Source organism: Pygoscelis adeliae, unplaced genomic scaffold, assembly GCF_000699105.1.
Source record: "Pygoscelis adeliae isolate BGI_AS28 unplaced genomic scaffold, ASM69910v1 Scaffold172, whole genome shotgun sequence".
Classification (NCBI taxonomy): domain Eukaryota; kingdom Metazoa; phylum Chordata; class Aves; order Sphenisciformes; family Spheniscidae; genus Pygoscelis; species Pygoscelis adeliae.
Window position 1 is genome coordinate 6,147,218 of NW_008824338.1, and position 21,930 is coordinate 6,169,147.

Sequence of the window (21,930 nt, forward strand, 5' to 3'; positions counted from 1 at the left end):
TCACATCCAATCTAAACCTCCCCTGGCACAACTTGAGGCCATTTCCTCTCGTCCTTTCGCCAGTTACTTGGGAGAAGAGACCAACACCCACCTCGCTACAACCTCCTTTCAGGTAGTTGTAGAGCGCGATAAGGTCTCCCCTGAGCCTCCTTTTCTGCAGGCTAAACAACCCCAGTTCCCTCAGCCGCTCCTCAGAAGACTTGTTCTCCAGACCCTTCACCAGCTTCGTTGCCCATCTCTGGACATGCTCCAGCACCTCAATGTCCTTCTTGTAGTGAGGGGCCCAAAACCGAACACGGTATTTGAGATGCAGCCTCACCAGTGCCGAGTATTTATCTTCATCCTATTCTGTTTCTGTCAGAGGAATTCCTAGTTCTTTCAGTTTTTCAAGTGCTTCACTTGCTATCTGCTTGATAAGTTTAATGATTGTTGATAGAGGTTTTCAACCCCCAAGCCCCGCTTTTGACTAGAGCAGCACTGAGCAAAGCAGTAAATGTGCCTAAATGTACTTAACTTTTTTTCTGTCACTGATGCGTTTCAAACACTGGAGAGTATACTTCTGTATCTTCAGTTCATCGATTGAAACTGATATTCCAGGAGATTTTGAGTGGTAGGGTATGGTTTGCATTTTCTGACGTGCAGGTTGCCTAGTTCTTATTACAATCAGGTTGTTTTATCAAAGGTATTTTGAGTCAAGGCTCCCTGTCAGTACTGAATGCTACTGTATAGTGATGCTCTGTCAATAGTAGTTTTCACAAATATCATCCTCTTTCTTGATCACCACTTAACTTGAGAAAGAAGGAATAGCTTTTGCCCTTACTGCAATGATGGCCTCATCAGAGGCCTGTCTCTGGGCAGGTTCTGTTATGCAGTACTCCTTTCGAACATACTGCTGCACGTGAAGAAGTGAGTATGCAAAAATTCTGAACTTTGAAAGTTCTTAAAGATTGCAGTAGACTCTCTTGTTAGGGTAACTTAAGTGTGCTTTGACCTTTTACCGGTTAATAAGATCATGTAGGACATCTCCTTTCCAATTTATATAGATGTTGGTACAAATCAGGGTTTGATGGCTAGATGTGGTAACCGTCTCTCATAGTCAATTGTGTGGTACAGAGATGTAATTGCTGTGACAGGTGGAACAGAATCTTAGTTCAGGTGACATTAATAGTCTGTCTGTAGGATGTCTCTGTTCTTAATATCTGTAGAGCTGCTGCTAGAGCACCTTCATGTTTTCTTGACAGTCTGTACGCTTTGGATAATAGTCCTTCGATCTTGAATCACCTGAGGACTACTGGGCACCTTGGTCCCAGAGTATTTTGTTAGCAGGAAAGTGGTGTTGGTATGCAACATTGCTTGATGTGTAAATTTGTATATAGACAAGAAAAACGTGTTTCTTATCTGTAACTATTGTTCTTTGACCTGTGTTCTCTGTGTGTTCAAGACTCACTCTTCTGCGTTTGTTCATTGGAGTGCCTGAAGGAGTCTTCAAGTTTTTCCCAGTGTCTGAAATCCTAAGAGGGGAGAGGGCTGGCTTTTCAGGGCTGCCTACAAAGCGTACAGATGTCACAGTCTTGTAAATATACCCCTTTGGATATTATTGAGGAAAAAAAATTATCTTGCTTTCACTATTTAAATGGATATATTTGCAATGAATATGAAAAAAAGCCACATATAGGTAACAGAAGAGTAACAGTTACAAATAAGCAGATCTTTTAATGATTAAACTGATCCTCAAGACTAAAGACATTTGCAAGATTTCCATTTATATGGAAACGGTGTTCTTTTTATGTAAATGAATTTTGGAAGGGATATGAAGGTGCATGCTTCAGCAGGTAAGATAAATCTATATCCAGTAATGACCAAGGATATTCTGAATGTATGTTGCCCTAAATCATATCAGTCTAAAATTAATTTACTTTCCTCTGAAAACGTCTGATATTTGCTTCTGTCAAAAAGAAATAACTGATCTAGATGGCCCACAGGTCTAGCATCCATTATGTTAATTCCTGAGTTTTACATTATTAAATCATACTATGAAATGTGTTCGGGGAAGCTTACAATCAAGTATGTACTTATAAATCAGTTTAATTGAAGACTGTAAGCATTAACTCCTCGTCATGTGATTATGGTACTTAAATCAGCAGTAGACTTAATTTGATGGCCTTAGATGCAAATCTCTGTATCTTTCTGTGTTTGTATTTCTTTGAAATGTAATTTCAACTTTACATGTGCTGGTTTCATAATTTTTAATATTAATGTGTCAGCATCCTGAAGATAAATAAGGTGGGCTTAAGAGTACATATCAGTAATTAGTTTAATATTAGTGTTGTCACTTGATGAAACCTACATAGCATAGAACCTACATAGCAATTTTTGTTAAAATTGCCATCTTTCATTTGTCATGGTCAGTTGTTGTAGTTGTTCATAGCATTTATTCGTTCCTGAAGTTTTGCTCAGAGCAGACTTTTACTTGGTTGTTCTTTACTGAAAACTTGAATAAAAAGGTGCTAGGTTATAAATTGTAGGTGTAGAAGTAGAGAGGCATTGGAGGGCACGAGTACTTTATTTGGGGTTTTTTTTTTTGGGGGGGGGGGGTGGGGTGTCTTTAAATGGTTGGGCAGCCCAACAGCTTTAACACTAAAAAATTAGTCAGCTTTGCTGTCCCAAATAAGGAATGTACACTTTGTCTGGTTTGAATAATCAATTGTATATGAAACATGAAATACAACTTTTAAAATCCAGAAAAATTAGTTGAATTATGATGCTCACCAGCAGAACCTAGGTAAGTTTTGTAGAGAGAGATCTAATTTTATTAGACAGACTGATAATAGACGGAAAAGGCAGACAAGCTTTTGAGCATATAATGCCTTCTTCTGCAGCAAACATCAGGATAAGTGCAGTTTGAAAACAACTGTGTTATATTTGTGTTTACTGAGATAATTTGAAGGGAAAAGACTATCTCTAGTGCATGAAGAGATGCTTGGAAGGAGAGAGATGGTAAAGCTGTGAAGCAAGTAAGGATCACTTGCAGAACTCTGTGGCCTGCAGGAAGAAGGGCATTGGGGTATGCCATAATAACTAGCTCATGGTAATATTTGGTAGAGCTACAGCTTTTAGTTCTTAAGCTCTGCATTTGAAGGTATTTTGTAGGACTCCCTTGAAGGTCAGGAATGAGAATTAGTGGAATGGGGGGTTTTTGTGAAAAATTTTCTGTATTTGGTTACTGAAAGTTTCTGTCCATTTTCCATTCTCTGTGTGTCTTAATCCTGGTAAATAATAGTTGTTTGGTTTTACCCACAATTTCCTGAAGCATATAAAGTTCTGCCATGTACATATCTAAAATTCGTAGATTTTTGGTAGTAAAAAGATAATTTTTAATGAGAAGACATTAATCATTCATTTTCAAGATCCTATGAAAAACTGGCAACTTTATTTGCGGGGCAAGTTTAATCAAGTCTGTCTTGTCTGATTTAAAGATCAGGTTTGTGTTTTGTGTCTTTTGATTATAAGTATGCATATACATGGGTATAATAGATGCTTAATTCCATTTGTTAAAGTGGAGTTTTAAAGCTAGCTAGTTCCTGCTACATGAAGCTTCATTTTTGAGATATAGCCATACACTCTGTATGTATATGTAAGTCATATGAAAATTATTCATGTATAATTAGGGATAAAAGTTTACTGGAAGTTCCTATTTGAGAGCGTTGCAAACAAAGATGGTGATTATTTACAAAAGCACTTAATATTGTGTCACAGTGATACAAGCATCAATCTGAAATCAGCAGAAATACTCATTGAGAAAAATAAAGCATAAATTTTAGAAAAATATCTCCTAGTATCTGTGCAAGACTGAGCATAATGTAGATTTTGCTGTCATTGCTCACTAGTACTGTAGTAGTACATTGTTAAACCACGAGATGAGTTTGTCTTTCAGATGTGTTGGGGGGGGGGGCATTGCTTTATTTGCTTATGGGTTTTGTGTTAGTTAATTACTTCTGATTTTTTTGTGTCTGATTTTTTTGTCTCCTTTAAAGGTCGTTTGTATGCAATGCAAACAGGGATGAAGATTGATAGTAAAACCCCAGAATGCCGTAAATTTTTATCCAAACTTATGGATCAGTTGGAAGCTGTAAGTAGAGTTTATTGCTCTTCTCTAAAACGATTCATGATGTTACTTTAATTTTTATTTAAGCTTCTGCAAATACTATCTTTCTTCTGTCATCAGTTGTTGATGCAACTATGCTGTATGCAGGTATACTGTATCAATTTAAGCTGTATGTAATAAATTGGCATAAGGATTGAAAGGAGATAAAGCTGTATGTGTACGTATATTTATATGTGTACATGCACAAACATAACTGAAATTTCATACAGCAGACATTTGCTGTAAGGTTTTGTCTAGACAACATGAAGTACAATACTTTATTCATACATATTCTCATGAAAAGTCATAATTCATTATGAAATAAATGCAGGAGTTCTAGAAGACTTTTTTATTGATTTGTCTTTGATTCCTTGAAGTTTGTGAGAGTTATTTTCACTGCTATAGGGCTGGCTAGCCTAGTCCTTGGTGCTTTTGAAATTTTTGACCTAAACTGTTGTGCCCAGGGAGTTTTTTAAAACATTCTCTAAAAGATAAAGATACTTTTGATTGTATCCTCTGTTAGAGATTAGGATTCTTATACTATGAATTTTTGTAAGCAGAGTCTTATCTGTGTGGGTAAGGGATAGCTATGCCACACTCTTTTGAGTAGACCTGATAGTATTAAGAAGCAAACAACCTTACATAGAACAGAGTTAAACAAAGAAAGGTAAAGTCATTGTATAGATGGTCAGTTTACGTTCCAGGAGCTGTTTATGTTCATGTGCTGTAGTTTTCAATAGTCTCAAAGGAAGTGGCGTGTGGATTTTAAGGTCTAAGTGCTTATTTGGAAGCAGAAAGTAACGTTGTAAAATGAAGCAGTGGTTACTTTTGTGATCAGTATTAATGATTCCATCCAAAATCTAGCCATAGCAATGCTTGAAGAGTTTGTGTGAAACTAGTGCAACAGCCTTCAATTCTTCAGAAAAAAAAGAAACGTGAACCATTTGTCTTTTATTCATACTTTGTGCTTCTTGCTATGTTTTATCTCTGATTTTTTTAGCAATGGAAAATCCAGTGTACAGTGACTTCTCGGTGTGTTATTTCATCAAATTTTAACATCTATAATGGTTCTGATTTTCATGCTCAAAAGGGAAGAGAGGTGGCAGGAGAGATGAGATTAAAACTTGGAAAGATTTTCCTCTTCATTCCCTAAGAATTGTTAAAATTTATTTGATCCCTTGCGGTGCTACAGCAACTAATCTGCCAGCAGTCTTCAGTTACCCCTTTTGTTTCAAATTTGGAAAGACTAGAAAACCAGCAAAACCCCGTGGTTTCGTCTTTCAGCTGCTGGTAAGATTGTCTGTGTGACAACTGATGCTCAGGTATTGAAGTTCCTTCTGCGTAGCCAAGTGGCGGAAGGATGGAAGGAGCGCTTCTAAGCAGATCTAATACAGCGTTTTTGGGGCTGGGAAGCTTGGGTCTATAGCGAAGTTGGACCTCTGCAGTAATTCAATAGCAGCGGTTTTCAGTCTGCCCGTAGCCAGCAGGGGGCACAAAGGGGTGCGGCAGGTCTGTGCTGAATGTTTCTCACGGCTTTCTGTGTGTTGCCACGATTGATTATTTTAAAGGTTAAGACAGAAGCTTACAAACAATCTTGAACATTATAGTAGCAAAGAATAAAACAGTGTAGATATATCTGGAAATCACCAGATGTGTTCTTTGCAAGAAACTTCATAATACTCCAAATATGTGAATTAGTTAAATGCAATGATTTGGATCCAAAATGCATGTTTCCGTCAGAAATATTTTTATGTACGATTGTGTTGTTTTGCTTTTCCAATAGGTAACTGTTTCATTTAAAAGTAAACAACTTGGTTAACTTTAATATTTTTAGAAGCACGTGTAACTGAGTGTCATTTGTGCATTTGAAATCATCTCCATTGAATATCAGATCAAGTATAGTAATGTTATTTTCTGAATGTAAGGTGCATATATAGGCTGATGAAAAATATATATATATAAACAAATAATTTTCTTCCTCAATTAACTTCAGTGTTTCATTTCAGTTACATATCTTGCAACTTACAAATTGTGGTACACTCACAAGAAAAACAATTACACTTTGTAAAACACAAATACTTTTGGAAAACTATGTAGAGTATGAGTTTGACAAAAGTCTTCAAATTTAAAGCTCTGTTTGGAAAGTTTATGTTTCACTACTGAAATCAAGTAACTTTTCTGGCAACATTCCATGTATTAAAAAGTTGGCAGCAATCTAAAAATTATGGAAATGCAGCCTGCATGATTAAATTTTCTTTACACGCACAGGGAAAAATAACTGCCATTCAGAGATTGTTTTTAAATCTTTTGGCAAAATAAAGGCTGTGGGTTAGTATCATGCAGTGTTCCTGTTTTTGTTCTCTAAGGATAACCTGAGATTTCCTTATGTGCAAACAGTAAGCCTATTCAGAAGCAGTAAATCCACCTGTTGTAACTGTTAGAGGGTTATTTGCATTACTGATTTTTATTAGGAAGCCTGAGGATTCTTGTACTCTAATGTCTTTGAAAAGAGGTCTTTGAATTACAGTACACTGCTTGCACTGAAAATTCCAGTAAATCCATAGGTCACTAGACCAGTCAAGGTAGGGCTCAGACGCTTTGAAAGATGTAATGAACTTCAGGGACATAACCTTACAAGAGAGAAGATACGTGATCACTCTGACCTACAGTACCTTTATAAAGCATGCATTACTTTATCAATTGAACTGTGTTGAATCCTGACACAGGATTCAGAGAGCTTGGTCTTTCGGATAGTGAGGGGAAAAATATCTGTAGCTATTACTTTACAATATTGTAGTTGTGTTTATTTTTAACTTTTTTTGTTTGGTTGGTTGGTTTGGGGTTTTTTTAAGTATTTTGTAATTGAAGATGGTATTCAGAGCTACTTATTCATATTTCTCCCTCTAAAAGAATGTGCTTTCTCTTTAGCATGATACTTTTAGCGTTTGTTATGTTAGAAGCTGGAGATTTGTAAAATGGAAGTCTGTGTTGTTTCTTTTTTTAAATTGTACTTGGCTTTGTCTAAATCAGCAGCTTCTTCTTGTGTTTGAATTAGATTGCAGAATTGCTAGGGTCTAATAAGGTAATGAATGTATTTTTTTCAACTTTTTTCAGATGAAAAAGCAATTTGGTGATAATGAAGCAATTACTCAGGAAATTGTTGGTTCTGCTCATGTGGAGAATTATGCTTTGAAAATGTTTTTGTATGCAGACAATGAAGACAGAGCTGGGCGATTTCATAAGTATGCGAAAATCTTTGTTTTTGTTATCTGAATTAAGATCCTGGTCAGGAAATTTAATTTGGCTGGAAACAAGAATTGTGCTTTAATGCATTCTTTTCTCTTTCAGAAAACTTGATTTGTTACTCCTTGTATGTCTCTAACTTCATACATAAACTGGTATCCTTCTCCTTGTGCTCTTTAAGAGGTTGCTCACCTATGGGCAAGCCTTCTAAAACCCCAGCCTAATCTTGAGCTTTGCATCAAGCATGTTATAGTTTTTACTGTCCAGTGATATTAAAATAGTTGTGATGATACATTACGTGGTTTGATTTACAGCAATTACTACAGCATGTTGATGACTTTGCTAAGCTTTTTCTAAGATAATATAGGATGTCCTATGTCCTATATTGAACATTCCAAACTAGAAACTAAGTGCAGAACAGATGACCAACTTTAAAAAACACTGAAAAGTTTCTGCATAGTAGTCAGGAGACTAACTAATATACTGCTAAATTTAAACATTGTGAAGTAAATTCTGTAACATCGGATTAAAAGAAAAAAAATTAGTGATGATTGGCTTGAAATAAGCCAGTATGATCTAAAATGCCAACTTCTAAAATGTGATCCCAAGAGACTGACATTACCAAGTTAGTGAAATGTTTTCTTTTTTACAGAAACATGATAAAGTCCTTTTATACTGCAAGTCTCCTGATAGACGTTCTAACAGTATTTGGGGAGCTCTCTGAAGAGGTAAGTATTAGGGATATCAGTGTATTATCTGATTGCTTTTCCTACCACAGGTGCAAATTACTGTTTTAGTTCTGTAAAGTTGTTTTTATAATTTATGAATATGAACTTCAAAGAACATAGGTTCTGATTGTGTAGTCAAATACATGTTAGTAAGTCATAAGGAATTGTGCTAAGTATTTCAAATAAATTATATGTGAAATATTAGATAACTGTTATCTGTTAGAAGATGCTTCATGACTTAAGCATCAGTTAGAAATGCAAAGTCTGATTATACTGTGGGACACATAGCATTACATTGAGTAAGTAGGAATGATTATAGGGAAAAATGATGCAAAGTTCCGGGCTTTTTCCACCTTCACTTTTTTCAACCTGCAAGCAAGAACTTTAGTTCTAGTAACTGAGGTGAAATTGTGTACAGCTTAGCTAGAACAGATGTTTTTGGTTTTGCAGCAAACACCACTTTTAAAAGGTGATATGTTAGGTTGGAAGAATATGAATTTACTTCATAAAAAATGGCTTTCTGTCTGGCCATTAGGACATGAATGTTTTAATTCAAAAAATTATCTACTAAAGTAACTAACAGAGTGCTCTTTTTGGCAGGTGATTTTTTTAATCAAACAAGCATTCCAGAATTGGTTGAACAAGATCATGATTACCTTTATTAAGGCACACCAGAATAATCTCTCTTGGTCTGTTTTAAAACAAACTTTTCTGTTAGGTGCATAGTCAGCTGCTCTGTTATTCACGCCACACAGAAGAATTAATCTCAGATATAGAGGAGCAGGTACTCTGAATAAAGTATTCCTTGTTCTGAAAATTAAAAGTGAGCTTTCCTTGCTAAATTAACTGAATGAGAAGCTCGTTTTGAAAATGTCGTGGTATAGTTGATAACTTCTGGCAAAGAAAAAAAATTAGAGAAAGCTGCTACTGACTCATGAAGACAAGTTTCAAAGATTGTTAAAGGGTGGTTGAAATACCTGGAAAAATAAGTAAGAAACAGCAATGATGCTAAACAATCTGAGACAAAATCAGCAAGTGCTGATCACGTAAGTGCTGAATATGTCTCAGGGCACCTAAATCCACATAGGAAATCTACAAATATTTTTTTTCTCACATGCTTGAGTGTTACAGGCTTCCATGCTTACACTAGTAAAAGTGCCTTAGAAACCAAAAATTCTGCTGCTTTGCAGGACCATAACAAGCCTGTGGTTGTGTTGGTCCCAAACTATTCCATATCCTGCTTGGAATTCACAGACTTGACATCCTGTATGTAAACTGCCGATCTGATAAGCATGCCTAACACGCAGGCATATTTGTTCAGTTTAAAATGCAGTCGTTGTGGCTACTTTCATTTATAAATATTGGAAGGAAGGTAAAAGAATGGTTTTGATAGTGGTACAATATCACTATGACATATGACATATAGGAATGTAAGGGTAGCTATTAAAGATAGGTCTTGCCCAAGAAGAACACCTGGCCAAGTGTTCTTGCAAGATTCTATATCTTCCATAGCCTGAGACTATACTAGTCTACAATTTTCATCTATCAAGAGGCGCAAGTGAGATTGCTCTTCCATGTGTTTTCTTAAAACTGGCTGCTATGCACCCTGACATCTTTTACGATATCAAATAATAACGGTTCCTAGAGTCACAGAGTGAATGCACATTGAATTGGACTGAAAAGACAAGTCAAATTAGACTGTAAGAATCCAGTGCACAGGACAGTGCACTGATTCGGTGACTCCTCAGAGGTCCTGAAGCAATCCTTCTTGTAGGTGGAAGAAATTGTTATAAATGTGAATGTGGAATGCTAGCAGTCATATGTTTTCTACTGAATGGGGGGGGGGAGGGTGTTGATGCTGAAAGGACAGAAGCGCTTTGTAGTTGGAAAGAAGCAGAATTATCTCATTTTGATTGTTTAATCAGTGAAGATGTTGTTAAAAGAGAGTGTACAAGAAATACAGTAAAAGGTTTGCACTTCTGGCTAGCATCATTACATTTCAACAGTTTCCTTATCCAGTGTCACATGAAGGAATGATGGGACAAGTATGACATACGACTGTCTTAGACTTTTGCAGAAGCTTTTGTTAGCCTGAAGTAAGCTCAGCCCGTCACTTGGTTATATGGTAAGACATCTAAATTTTCTATCCATTCATATTATTCAGACCATCTGTGTGTCTTTTCAGTATGTAATTGCCTTCATATGTATGGAATATCAACCATTAAAAGGCTTTTAAATCAACAGTGGAAGGCATAGAAGGCAGATACTTGACACCTAAAATCAGAAAATGGGTAAATAATATGTATATTTTTAATTGGCAAGTGGTTGATTATTGGGTAGTATGAATGGATTGTGTCACAGGAAACAGTGCATGTTCCATATCTCAATATTAGAACTAGGCAAAAAGATTTTCTGGAAGACACGTTTTACAAGACACACCTTACGTCAGATCAGTAAGAAACTGTGTGATAGTAGTGTTATTTTCATTTACCTCAGTAGTAATGTTCATACAGCAGGGCAGCCTTCCAAAAAGGGACAGCAGTGCATATTAAAAACAAACTAAAAGCAAGAAAATTTATGTTCTCAGTTCTGGAATGATAAGCTTTGCAGTTGGGATGCATAATGACACACATCAAACACTTTGTTCCCTTTTCCGCTCTCTGTCCAGTGTTTTGGTGGGGCGTTTGGGGTTTTTTTGGCTCATTCATAAATACGCTTTCCCAGAGACGCCACCAGCCTGGCTGAGGGGCTCAGCTGTGTCCTGCAGTGGGTCCGCTGGAGCTGGCTGTATCTTGCAGAGGGCAGCCCTGGCCTGTCCTCACAGATGCCACGTGTGCCACCCCCCGTTGCCAGCACCTGGGCACGGACACTCAATACAAAAGCATCTTCACATTTTATCGGGAAATAATTGTGGTATTAGAACAGAGGGGAGATGTACGGGCTGTTAAATCTTGCATAATGTTCTTTTCTGGAAGTACCATATTCTGGATGTGTATTTCTGCATTTTGTGGCTTCTAGTGTATTTGTGAATGATAAAAGAATTCATCTGTAACACTGCCTGGCCAGGAAAGATTATTAAAATAAAGTATCTAACAGAAAGCTATGTTTTCCAATTGTACTTTTCCTTTCTGAGGTATAGTGAATGCATTTTAATAAATCTGTCATTAGGATAGGCTTTTTTCTGGAGAACATTTTATTTGCGAAAACGAGGACCGTGTCTTTCTCCTGGGCTGTGTAAGCATCCTGGTGGATAACAATGTATTAAATACGAGGAAGGGAGCTTGCTGGAGATACCCATTATACTGTCACTCTCTACCCTGTTCTAGATGACAGTGCAGTAGACTTTGTGAAGTACAATTTTGAATTTAGTTTTATTAATTCTCAAAAACTTTGCATGTAATTTCAGTCAGGACTTTTAAAGAGAGATTATTCTGTCTACCCCAGTTTCCAAACCACTTTACCTGTGATGGTTACTGTGGAAATTTGAGTTCACCAGTACCGTGCAGGTGATGATGTGGATGTGAAACACGCTATCAACCTGCATTGTTCACTTGGCCAAATTACTGCGCTCATCCTTCCACATTTCTCATCTCTGTTTATATTCAGCCTTGTTCCTTGAAATATATTACCTCATAACTGTCAGAACTGGTTATTTGTCTTACAACTTTTGACAAAGTAGTTGATTTGCATAGTCAGTTTAAGATTTCTCGTAACAATTGAGAACTCTTCCTGAATTAAAAAAACACTATTGTAACAGTCCCAGGAGATATAAAGTGCCCAATCTTCATTTCATGTTTTGACATATTAAAGTTGTACCTAAGAACAGTAAAGTATATTTTAAAAAATGAAATGGAAGATCTCGAAATAGTTGAGATTCTGACATTTATTTCAATCACTCATGTTTTGTGAAAAGAAGACTTTATGAAACCCCAGGTGAAATGGTTTTCCTCAATTCCTTTCTCTCAGAAACTGAAAATAGTGAAAAGTCATGTTGATTTTCTTTAAATACTGAAGTTACTACCACCTTTTTTCAATTCAAACTGTTACCGTGGAAATGGAATCGGAATCAGAAAGGCAAGCAGCAGATGCTTTTCTCAATGCTATTGCTTCATATTGACACCATTTCAGAAGACGAGAGTTGGCAAAAAACTTTATTGATTGTCAACATGGTAATTAATTTTTTGGGAAGTATTAATATTTTTTCTAATACCTGAACTATTAAACTTGTCATTAACAGTTTATTTGAAGTCATTATTATCATAACCCCTTGCTCTGCAGGTAGTTTATGTATTGCTAAAGTCCTTCATCTGATTTTTAGCTATGTTGTGAAGATATTAAATCAAAATATTGTATGTCCTAGAATATCCCACATACCACATTAATCTGCAACTACAGCATTCGTGCTTTTAAATACATTTTTAAAATGTAAAATAATGTAATTAGAAAAGACTTTGTATTATTGATCAGCAGGAGTAGCATTTTAAGTTTCAGATATTTAAAGTAAATAATCATCTAAGTTAATGGAGATGGGAAGTTCTCTTTATTATGTCACATCAGTAATTACTACACAGTGCTCTGCCTTTCACACCAGATGGTCCTGGTATAATTTGTTTCCTTTTCCTGACATACTGCACTAATTGAAGATCTCCACATTTTCCTTTCATGCTGAGATCCTGTTAGAGCTGTTCTCTTTTTTTTTTAATTCACTGATTAATTTCACATGTGTTGTTTATCTTTAAAGGGGTGTCAAATGATAGCAGAGAAAGCAGTTTAGCTTTATTATCTCTTCTGAGGGTGGAAAACCTGCTTGGATTTCTGTTTTGAATGCATCAATTCGCAGAAGCGAGTGGTTAAAATGGCTGGCCTTTTCCCTTCCCCAGAACATCCAGCACAGGAAGTACGCCAGGTGGAAGGCAGCGTACATTCATAACTGCTTGAAGAACGGAGAGACTCCTCAGCCTGGGCCTATTGGAATGGAAGGAGAGAGCTTTGGTATGTGTTTCCCTTTTCTTTTTAAAAGAGCAGAGGGCTGGGCCAAGACCGAAATGGTGTATGCACAGTTCTTCAGGGAGCACCCCACAGGAAGCACAGCTTCCTTGTTTAATGTTCCATTCATGATGGGCTGCCTTCTGCTTTTTCTTCTCTGCTTCTCCTACTGTTGTTTTTATTGGACTTTACTATTTTATTGACTTAATAAAATATTTTTTTTTCTTGCCTTTGTAGTGGAGATTATTGTTTTGAACATAGCTACTCTCTGAGAAGGCATTGTCGCCTTTGGGCCAGAACCATACACTTCTTCAGCGCTACCCACAGTCTTTTAAATTTGTTCTGTAAAGTTAGGATCCCTTTGCCAGTTTATCCTCCCTCAGGAGTTAAATAGGAATAGAAAAGGGATTGATTGTAGATGAATTCAACTTCAAAGCAAACACCTGATCGTGAGACAACCCCTTCCTCCCCATATAATAATGTGGTTTTCAAAATAGGTTTATGGCCTACTCTTCTTCGATAGGATTTCCTGCTGCTTTCTCACTTATCCCCCTTTTCCTTGTGGTTTTTTAGTTACTCCCTGTGTTCTTCTGTACTGTGACTTTCCTGTACAGGATTCCTTGAAGTTACCTCCTTAACTGTTAGATAAAAAGTGATTTCCAAGACCACCCACTTACCAAAATGAATGTTTATCAGAACAGGTTGTTTAAAACCTCCCAAACTGTAACTTTTACTGTCTTCTATTTCATGCATTCAGACTTGTCTAAACTCTGCTGCTAATTAAAAAGTCTTAGTTCTTCAGTAAGAAATGTTAGGGGCATCCAAACCTTTCTCATTTAGAGCTTTTTTAAGGCAGACACCACCACTTGTGAGCAGACGCAAGCTAGCCTCTCCATGAAGTAACAACACATACTAAGCAGACTCTGTCTTACAAGAGCACGTTGATCACATGCTAACCTATTCTGATAAAGACAGCTCCATTCTCTTATGTCATTATGTGTATTTTTACTAAAAATAACAAAACAAAACGGAGCTGTCATATTATTTCTAAACTTTATAATGTCAACCTATTTCTAAAGTATAGATCCAGAGGCTTCACAGATAACGCGAGAATGAAATCACTTACAAAACTTTTTTTGTTAAACTGCTGAAACAGGTAATAGTATTACTGTTCTATAAACTGACCATGCTTTTCAGTTATTGATAAAAGCAAAATATATGCAAAAAAGAGACATTTCTGAAATGTATAAAAATAAAAATGGTATATAATTGTTAAATTAATTTTCAAAATATTTTCATCCGTTTACTTTTCCACTGTTTGCAGTTTTTCTATGCTTAATGCTTCGTGAATGTTCAATTCTTTTTGCATTTCAGCAGTTGCTTTTGATAGCGATCAGTTTCATTAATAAGGGGTCTCTTTGTTTTCCTCCTCAGTCAGTGCAGAAGCTTGAAATACAAATTTTAAATTTTAATCTTACGGAAATAGGATGTCTTTGGAATGGATATTTTCATTATGCAAATTAAATCAGACTAATTCTGCACAATGACAATAACCTCTATGTATAATTCATCACATACCTAATGAAACAAGTAAGAACATAAAATGATTTGAAATTTTCCTCTGAGCTAGTATACAAGACTTTGTGGCTTGAATAAATGTCACTTAAGTTGATGCTCATTTCTCTCAACTTAAGCTTGAATTCAGTAATACAAATTTTTCTAATAAAAAGGATCAATAAACAAATCTACAATGCAAAAGAGAGAAATCTAACTTGTTAGGTAGTTGTAGAGGTGGCTACATAAAGTTTTATGTTCATACGTATTAATACATATAATCCATATATCTACACGTGCGTGCGCGCATACACATATATATATATACACACACAAGTATTTGTTTGTTTCCATTCGTTCATGTTTGGGGTCTGTACTTGGGTCTTAGGTGGATTTTGAAGTTTGAACCTGTAATTTCAAATATGTTATGAATAGACTTGTAATTTTCTGCACATTGGTTTTACTTTAAACATGTCAAAACATTAGAAAACTGGTTTCTCTCTGGTTCTCAATCTTTTCATCATGCGATCTCATATTTTGAAGCTTTTTCCTGTTAATCTGCTGAAGAAAGAGGAGGATGGGCATGACCTACTATTATAGAAAGATTAAACTGGTGGTCCTTCCAGTAAGGTATAGCATCCTATTCCACTTGGCAGCCACTAGCTGATTATTTAGCAGAAGACAAATGTGCAGCAGAAGATAAAAAGTGACAAGGTAGCATGAATAAAAACTGTCTAGCTTACCACCTTTATCAGACAGTGAGCAAAGTATAAGGAAGTAAAAGGTAGGCAGTCTTACTCCTTCCAAGCCCACCTTTGTTAGAAAATAGTATATTGATTGAAGTATGAGACTTTTCTATTGTCTTCCAAAGGTGAACTGGAGAACATGGCATACAAGGTGAAGTTAAGTGGGTCTAAGGAGAGTTCTTACTGCTGTCTTAAACCATACCTAATGGGAGAGTGTAGATAAGATCTAAGCCAGACTCTTCTTGGATGCGTATAGTGATAGGACAACAGGCAATGGGCACAGGTTGCAACAAGGAAAATGTGAATTAATTATTAGGAAAATTATTTTCATCATGAATGTGGTCAGATATTGAAAAGAGAGTCCAAGAGAGGCTATGGAATCTCCATCCTTGGAAATATTCAAGACCCAACTGGACACAGTCCTGGGCAACTGGCTCTAGCTGACCCTGCTTGAGCAGGGGGTTGGACTAGGTAATCTCAAGAGGTCCCTTCCAACCTCAGCCATTCTGTGCCCAGAGCAGCATGGTCTGTGTTAACGCTGCTATGAGTGATGAATTAGACCAGGTAACCTGCAAGGGATCCTTCAGCCTTTTTATGATTCTTAAAAAAAATCATTCAGTTGTATATGGAAAAGAGAGTCAATGGGTGCAAAGGAGAGAGGGCCAGATAAGAGTGCTGCTGAGGTTCAAATTTAGCCAAAAAAGTCTGAAAAGTGGCTCTCCACAGTGTAATCTCTTATCATTTATATCTCCTGGCTGCCATTACATTTTAAAAAAAAAAAAAATTATAAAATACATCATCACCATTTTTTTTTAATGAGAATGTGTACCAAACATCTATCCCTGTTTATTGTTAGCCTTCATTTTGTTAAAAGTAAACAAAAGCGTCTAAAAGCCTGGATGCCAATTATAATTTCTTTGCAGTTTCCTGGATAAAATACTGTTTGGGTATTAATACTCTAGAAACACTGCAACATAAGTAAATTCAAATATTTGTGAACAAATAGTGAGTATGATAAAATTTTATTTCCAATCTACCGGTTTATTCTTGTTATTATGCTTTCCTTACCTGAAGATGTCCTACAGACTTAAACACTGGAATGGCTATCTCTACCCATTGAAATACGCTCCAATCTAGGCACAGCTATATTTGAAGTGAAGCATTAGCAAACTAATTTCTTCTTCAACATACGATCTTTTTCAAGGCAGTTTTCTTAACTGTTGGTGCAGCTGTAGCGAGAGGGACTTATGATGCAACTCCAGCTGCAAACATCACCACATCTTTGTTAGTCAAATTATACCAGTTTGATAATTTAATGGAGAAGACAACATGTGGGAAAAAAAATCCTTTGTTATAGTGAATGCAATGGATAGCCCAATTAAATATTTCTAGCTTTAAACTATGAGCTTTTTAGTGCTCTGGCTCATAGTGTGGTGATGTCTACAAAGCTCACCTGATTATGTGAAATGAATTATGAATTCTAAACAGTTGCAAAAATAGAACGTCTAAGCAAAGATTACAGAGCTTTTGCTAAAAATCAGTGTATGCAACTTGTGTAGAAACAATAATTGTTCCTCAGCAGCAACAAATAGACTCTCTTCATTTTATTGATGTGGAGGCAAAGGTAACTGACTTGCTCAAGGCTGCAAAAGAAACTGTTGTAGGAGGGAAAGTAGAATTCAGACTTAACTCAAATCTTTGCTATTCATTGCAGGTCATTACAAGCAGTAGTGTGAATAGGTGAAGACTGTTGCTTTCATTAACAAGTTATGTCTACATACGACTTAAAAGGGACACAAATGCTGAGTGAGCCAAAATTTTAACATCCTTATTGATAGGGAGCCTGCAGTATCTCTAATTGGGCAATATCTTTTTATTTGTTGAACTGTTTTTCATGTAGTAAGAGAATTTCTCACACTGTTTTCTGAGCAATGAAACGAAAAATACTTTCTGATGTTTATTTTTGGAAATAAACTCCGTAGTGTAGGTGTCCATAACGCTTTACACAACCAAGACAAAAATTTTATGCAAATCAATTTTTATTAGAAGAATCAGTAAAAAAAAGTGTCAATTCTTGCTTTGTGCATCATAAGAAGAAAAGCAGCATTGTTTGAATGTATGGCTGGACCTTCCCCATTCCTTTCTGCTTGCTCATTTTCTTCCTCCCCTTGCAAGTGGAAAAAGTCTGTTTAAACAGAGTGAAACTAGGTCTCTGTAGCTTGACAAATTACCATTTTTTTCCAAAGTGTTATTTTCTTTGTGATTCTTGAAAACCATACTGTAACTCTTGGAGATGGCTTTACAGTAACATAGGCATGCTTTATGCGGTTCTGCTGTTGGATTTATGGATGCTTTTGTCAGGATGCCACTATGGAAACCTTAAAATTACATGCTTGATTTATTAATGCAGTTGGAATAGAAGTCCTAGAGTACACATAAAGGTCACTTAGCAGTAGCCCTAGGTCATCCAACAAGATTTTATACTAATGGAAAAAAATTAAAAATGTAATTTCAAATATGACGAAGTTCCTAAATGGTCATGGTATAGCCATAGTAAAATACATTAAATGTCACCAATTTCATTGCAATATATAATATGTATTCTACATTTATATTGCAGAATTCCAGGAAACCTTTATAGTCCCAACTGGTAGAAAGAACAGTGTATGAAAAGTTGATGGATTTTTGGTCCATTTCTCAATGTTGTGGGGGAAAAAAAAAATACATATTTTTAAAAAGCAGTGTTCCAATAGAAACTTACATTGTGCCTCTTTTAGCAACATCTCAAGCTAAAGAGAAACATTGCAGCAGAGGGAGAAAATGTTTTTAAATTAAAATTAATAGATTACCTTTTTAATTACCTCCAGAGAACTGGAGGAGTCTGGACTCCTTAAAAATAAAAATTTTGCTAGTTTTAAATTTAGTGCTCTGGGCTGCTGAAGTTAAGTCATAATCGGTGCTTCCTTACACTAGACAAGGGAATGCCATTAAGCCTTGAGAATCCTCTATTTATATGAAAGTATCTTCGGACAGTTGGTTATCGTGCCGGGGTTATCAGCCTTATTCCACGAAGTCTTGCCTTCAATAAATAAATAATAATTTAAAACAACAAACAAACAGATAGTCTGGGTATACTGTAGCTCTGAGGAAAATCTAAAGGGCACATGGATTCATTATGCTGGGATCCAAGAGCAAAGGCTTGATGAGGTTCCAAGACAAGAAACTCAGCTGGAGCTGAAACTGAATGTGAAACAATTGTGTCGCTGTTTCACAGCCTGGGATTTCAGCATCCTTAAGCAAATTGTGAGGAACTTTAAATTCTGCGTTATTACTGCTTTATGAGAAATTAATTCTCTAATTTTTCTAGCGTCCATTCCCATTCCCTGGAAGAGATTTGTTTTTCAATAATGTTACGGATGTTCTAACCACAGAACTTAAAAACAGTTTGTTGACTTAAATGTTCTTTTCCAGCAGCCTGAAATCCTTCTATTTAGCACTACTTTTAAAACTCTTCATAAACACTGCAAGCGCATATCTCAAAATGGTTCTAATACTTTAATATTTGATAAAGAATATTTTAAATATTTACTTTGCAGAAAGAATAGTTACAGTGCTTTGATGACATTCAGGCACTTTAAACGCCTAAGAAGAGTTAATTTAAACAAAGCTGCTTTTATGTTTAATACAGTTTCACATTTGCCAATTGCATAATGAGCAAATCAAAACAGTTGAGCTTGATCTCTTGATACATGTGCCTGACCAAAAAGTATATCACCTTTTTGTGAATTTGCCTCTTACAGGCACTGTTATTAAGGGTGGTCAGCACTTGTAACACTTTTTTCGTTGATTTTTTTGTTTATAACTTTGCCAGACTTTAACCATTTGAGTTCGTATCTTCCAAGACTAGTGTTGCCTAAAGCACTGCACTTCTACAGGAGTGCCTAGAGACCATGAACTATGCAGTGAGGAGGTTTGAAGCTGAAACCGGGAATGTCTTGGAGAGAAGATTGGGAGGTAGTGCAAGACTGACACAAGTATGGGGCAAGGCGTTGCAGATGTGGGATATGAAGTCCTGGTGCGGAGAGAGGGAAATCAGAGTGGGACTGAAGAGCCAGATAAGGGCAACAGGAAGCTGCAGGGGGCAGAATAAAGAATAAATGCATTAACGGTTTAAGTCTGGGCAAGAACTTACAGGTAATTTCTCTTAACTGAGATACTAAGTACAATGAAAGCATGTTTTCTCCCACTCCCTCATTCTCAACAGTGGCTTAGTAATTTTTACAACAGCTTTCCCAAAATACTAGCTTCAGGCAGACACCCAACATGGAAAATTCAACTTTATGGCTACAATTTGACCAAGCTATAAATAACTGATAACCGTGTTACAAGTAAGCTTGGGCAGCCTTACCTTCAGACAGCATGATGAGTGTTGTGTGTAACTATTTCCTTAATCTTACATACAGTACATCTCTGGGATTTTGTTAAACTAAATTTTATTTTCTGAAACTGTTTTAAAATAATTTTTTTTAGTTAACACCAGAAACACTGAAAAACACAGCATTCAATCAACGGCTTATTCCTGTCATTACGTTATTATTTAAAAGGTAGCATATCTGGTGTTTACTTTTGAATCTTGCCTCTTCTTTTTGCCAGTTTTAACACGTTTAATTTTACTTCCATGCATGTTAGCCACATGGTATTGCAGTATGAGTTACTAGCAAAAAATACAGCAGAGGAAAAATCTGGCACCTTAAGATATCCTTTGCCTTCCAGAAATCTGCCAGATGTTTGTTTGCATATGTCAGAAATAGCTTCATAAAACCACAGCCTGAATTACTGGTTGCAGCAAGTGAAAGTAATTTTCACAAGAGTAACATACAAAAATTTTACCTGTGTTCTGTGTTTTTATATTGAATTTCGCTAGCAGTGCTTCACACTCCTGACAGAACTTTGCCTCTAGGTTTCTTTGCTTTTTAATATTTTTAAATAAAGATTCTTGGTATTTGACTGTGGATCTGGGGGATTTGTGCATTTGTTTATTAGTACTTGGATGTTCTGAGTGAAAGTAAACTACTACAACTTTGCAATATAAAACAAAAAATATATTCCTTAAATTTGTATTTATTAAAGTCCAGTAAAAATGTCCTAATGACAATACTGTTGATTTTACTCTGCATTATAGCCTTTTGTTGTAGTAAATAGTATTGTGAATTAGGAGGTGTTTAGTCATTTTTAGTAAAGGTAGTACCTGAAGTTTTTCTGGGAGGAAGAGGATCTTACATGGGAAAAAATTCTGATATTTGTAATAGTAATATTTGTAATAGTAGACTGTTTAATTATTAAGCAGTAGAGGTGTTTGCATAACCCATAATCTTATATAGTTGAAGATCAGTGTGGATTTCATAACGAAAAAACATCGCTCTTGCCAGCTCTAGACACATAGAAGTTTTGTGCTCCCATATTTGTTTTGTTCCCTTTCAAGAACTGGCTGTTAACAAAGCCATTCCCAAAACTGTGCTTGTTCCACCTGATATTATTGATACAGATGAACACATAAGCAGTAAAAGAAAATTAGCTTTTTTAAATTGAACTGAATTCAAATTAAGGAGCAGAAATCAACCATATTCTAAATTAACTGGGTCATTAGCATAATAAAATCGGACCATTAACCTTCAAAGCAACATTGAATAAACTAAACCAGCACTTTAAGAACATGACTAGATTGAAAAATAATATATATGTTCTTTGTACATGCTATGGGATATATTGAACCTCATTATTCTTATAGTGCATTATGTACTTTAACTGTTCTAGATAGAGTTATGACTCAGCTAAGCTGCATTTCGTTTTCGTGTTTGCTATTACTTTCCCAAAGTTACCCTTTTTTGTTATTTATTTGTGGTTCGTTTAATTCATATGGGGTGGAAGGATTGGCACTGTCTGTCTTTTTACAAGGAGTTTGTAAGGCAAATACAGTTTTACATATTCTGGTTCAGGTATATATTGAAATATAGATTACTACATACTTGCAGTATCTTGTTCAACTACTGTGGATGCAGTACACGGAAGTATAAGGGATTGTACTAATTAGACAAGTTGCTTATATTCAGACGAGTAATGAGATGATCCTTCAATTTAAACAGAAGAGATCTTTGAAAGTATGTGAGTTGGCTTAGACAGGTGTACTCTTCGCTGGATAAAAAACTGGCTGGATGGCCAGGCCCAGAGAGTTGTGGTGAATGGAGTTCAATCCAGTTGGTGGCCGGTCATGAGCGGTGTTCCCCAGGGCTCAGTTTTGGGGCTGGTCTTGTTCAATATCTTTATCAATGATCTGGATGAGGGGATCGAGTGCACCCTCAGTAAGTTTGCAGACGACACCAAGCCGGGTGGGAGTGTTGGTCTGCTCGAGGGTAGGAAGGCTCTGCAGAGGGACCTGGACAGGCTGGACCGATGGGCCGAGGCCAACTGTATGAGATTCAACAAGGCCAAGTGCCGGGTCCTGCACTTTGGTCACAACAACCCCATGCAG

General features: G+C 36.2%; 1 protein-coding gene across 4 annotated transcripts in view; it reads left to right on the forward strand.

Annotated features, from left to right (window-relative positions):
* The window catches only part of VTA1 (vesicle (multivesicular body) trafficking 1), a 36,966-nt gene that overhangs the window by 1,534 nt on the left and 13,502 nt on the right, over positions 1–21,930 (forward strand). For 3 of the 4 annotated variants that reach the window (XM_009319103.1, XM_009319104.1, XM_009319107.1), the window contains exons 2-5: positions 4,035–4,129; positions 7,259–7,386; positions 8,040–8,115; positions 12,996–13,107. In XM_009319103.1, coding sequence (XP_009317378.1) covers positions 4,035–4,129; positions 7,259–7,386; positions 8,040–8,115; positions 12,996–13,107 — 411 coding nt within the window. Of the gene's footprint in view, positions 1–1,784; positions 1,833–4,034; positions 4,130–7,258; positions 7,387–8,039; positions 8,116–12,995; positions 13,108–21,930 lie in introns of those variants that run through there. The other variant, XM_009319105.1, reaches the window with a different exon arrangement.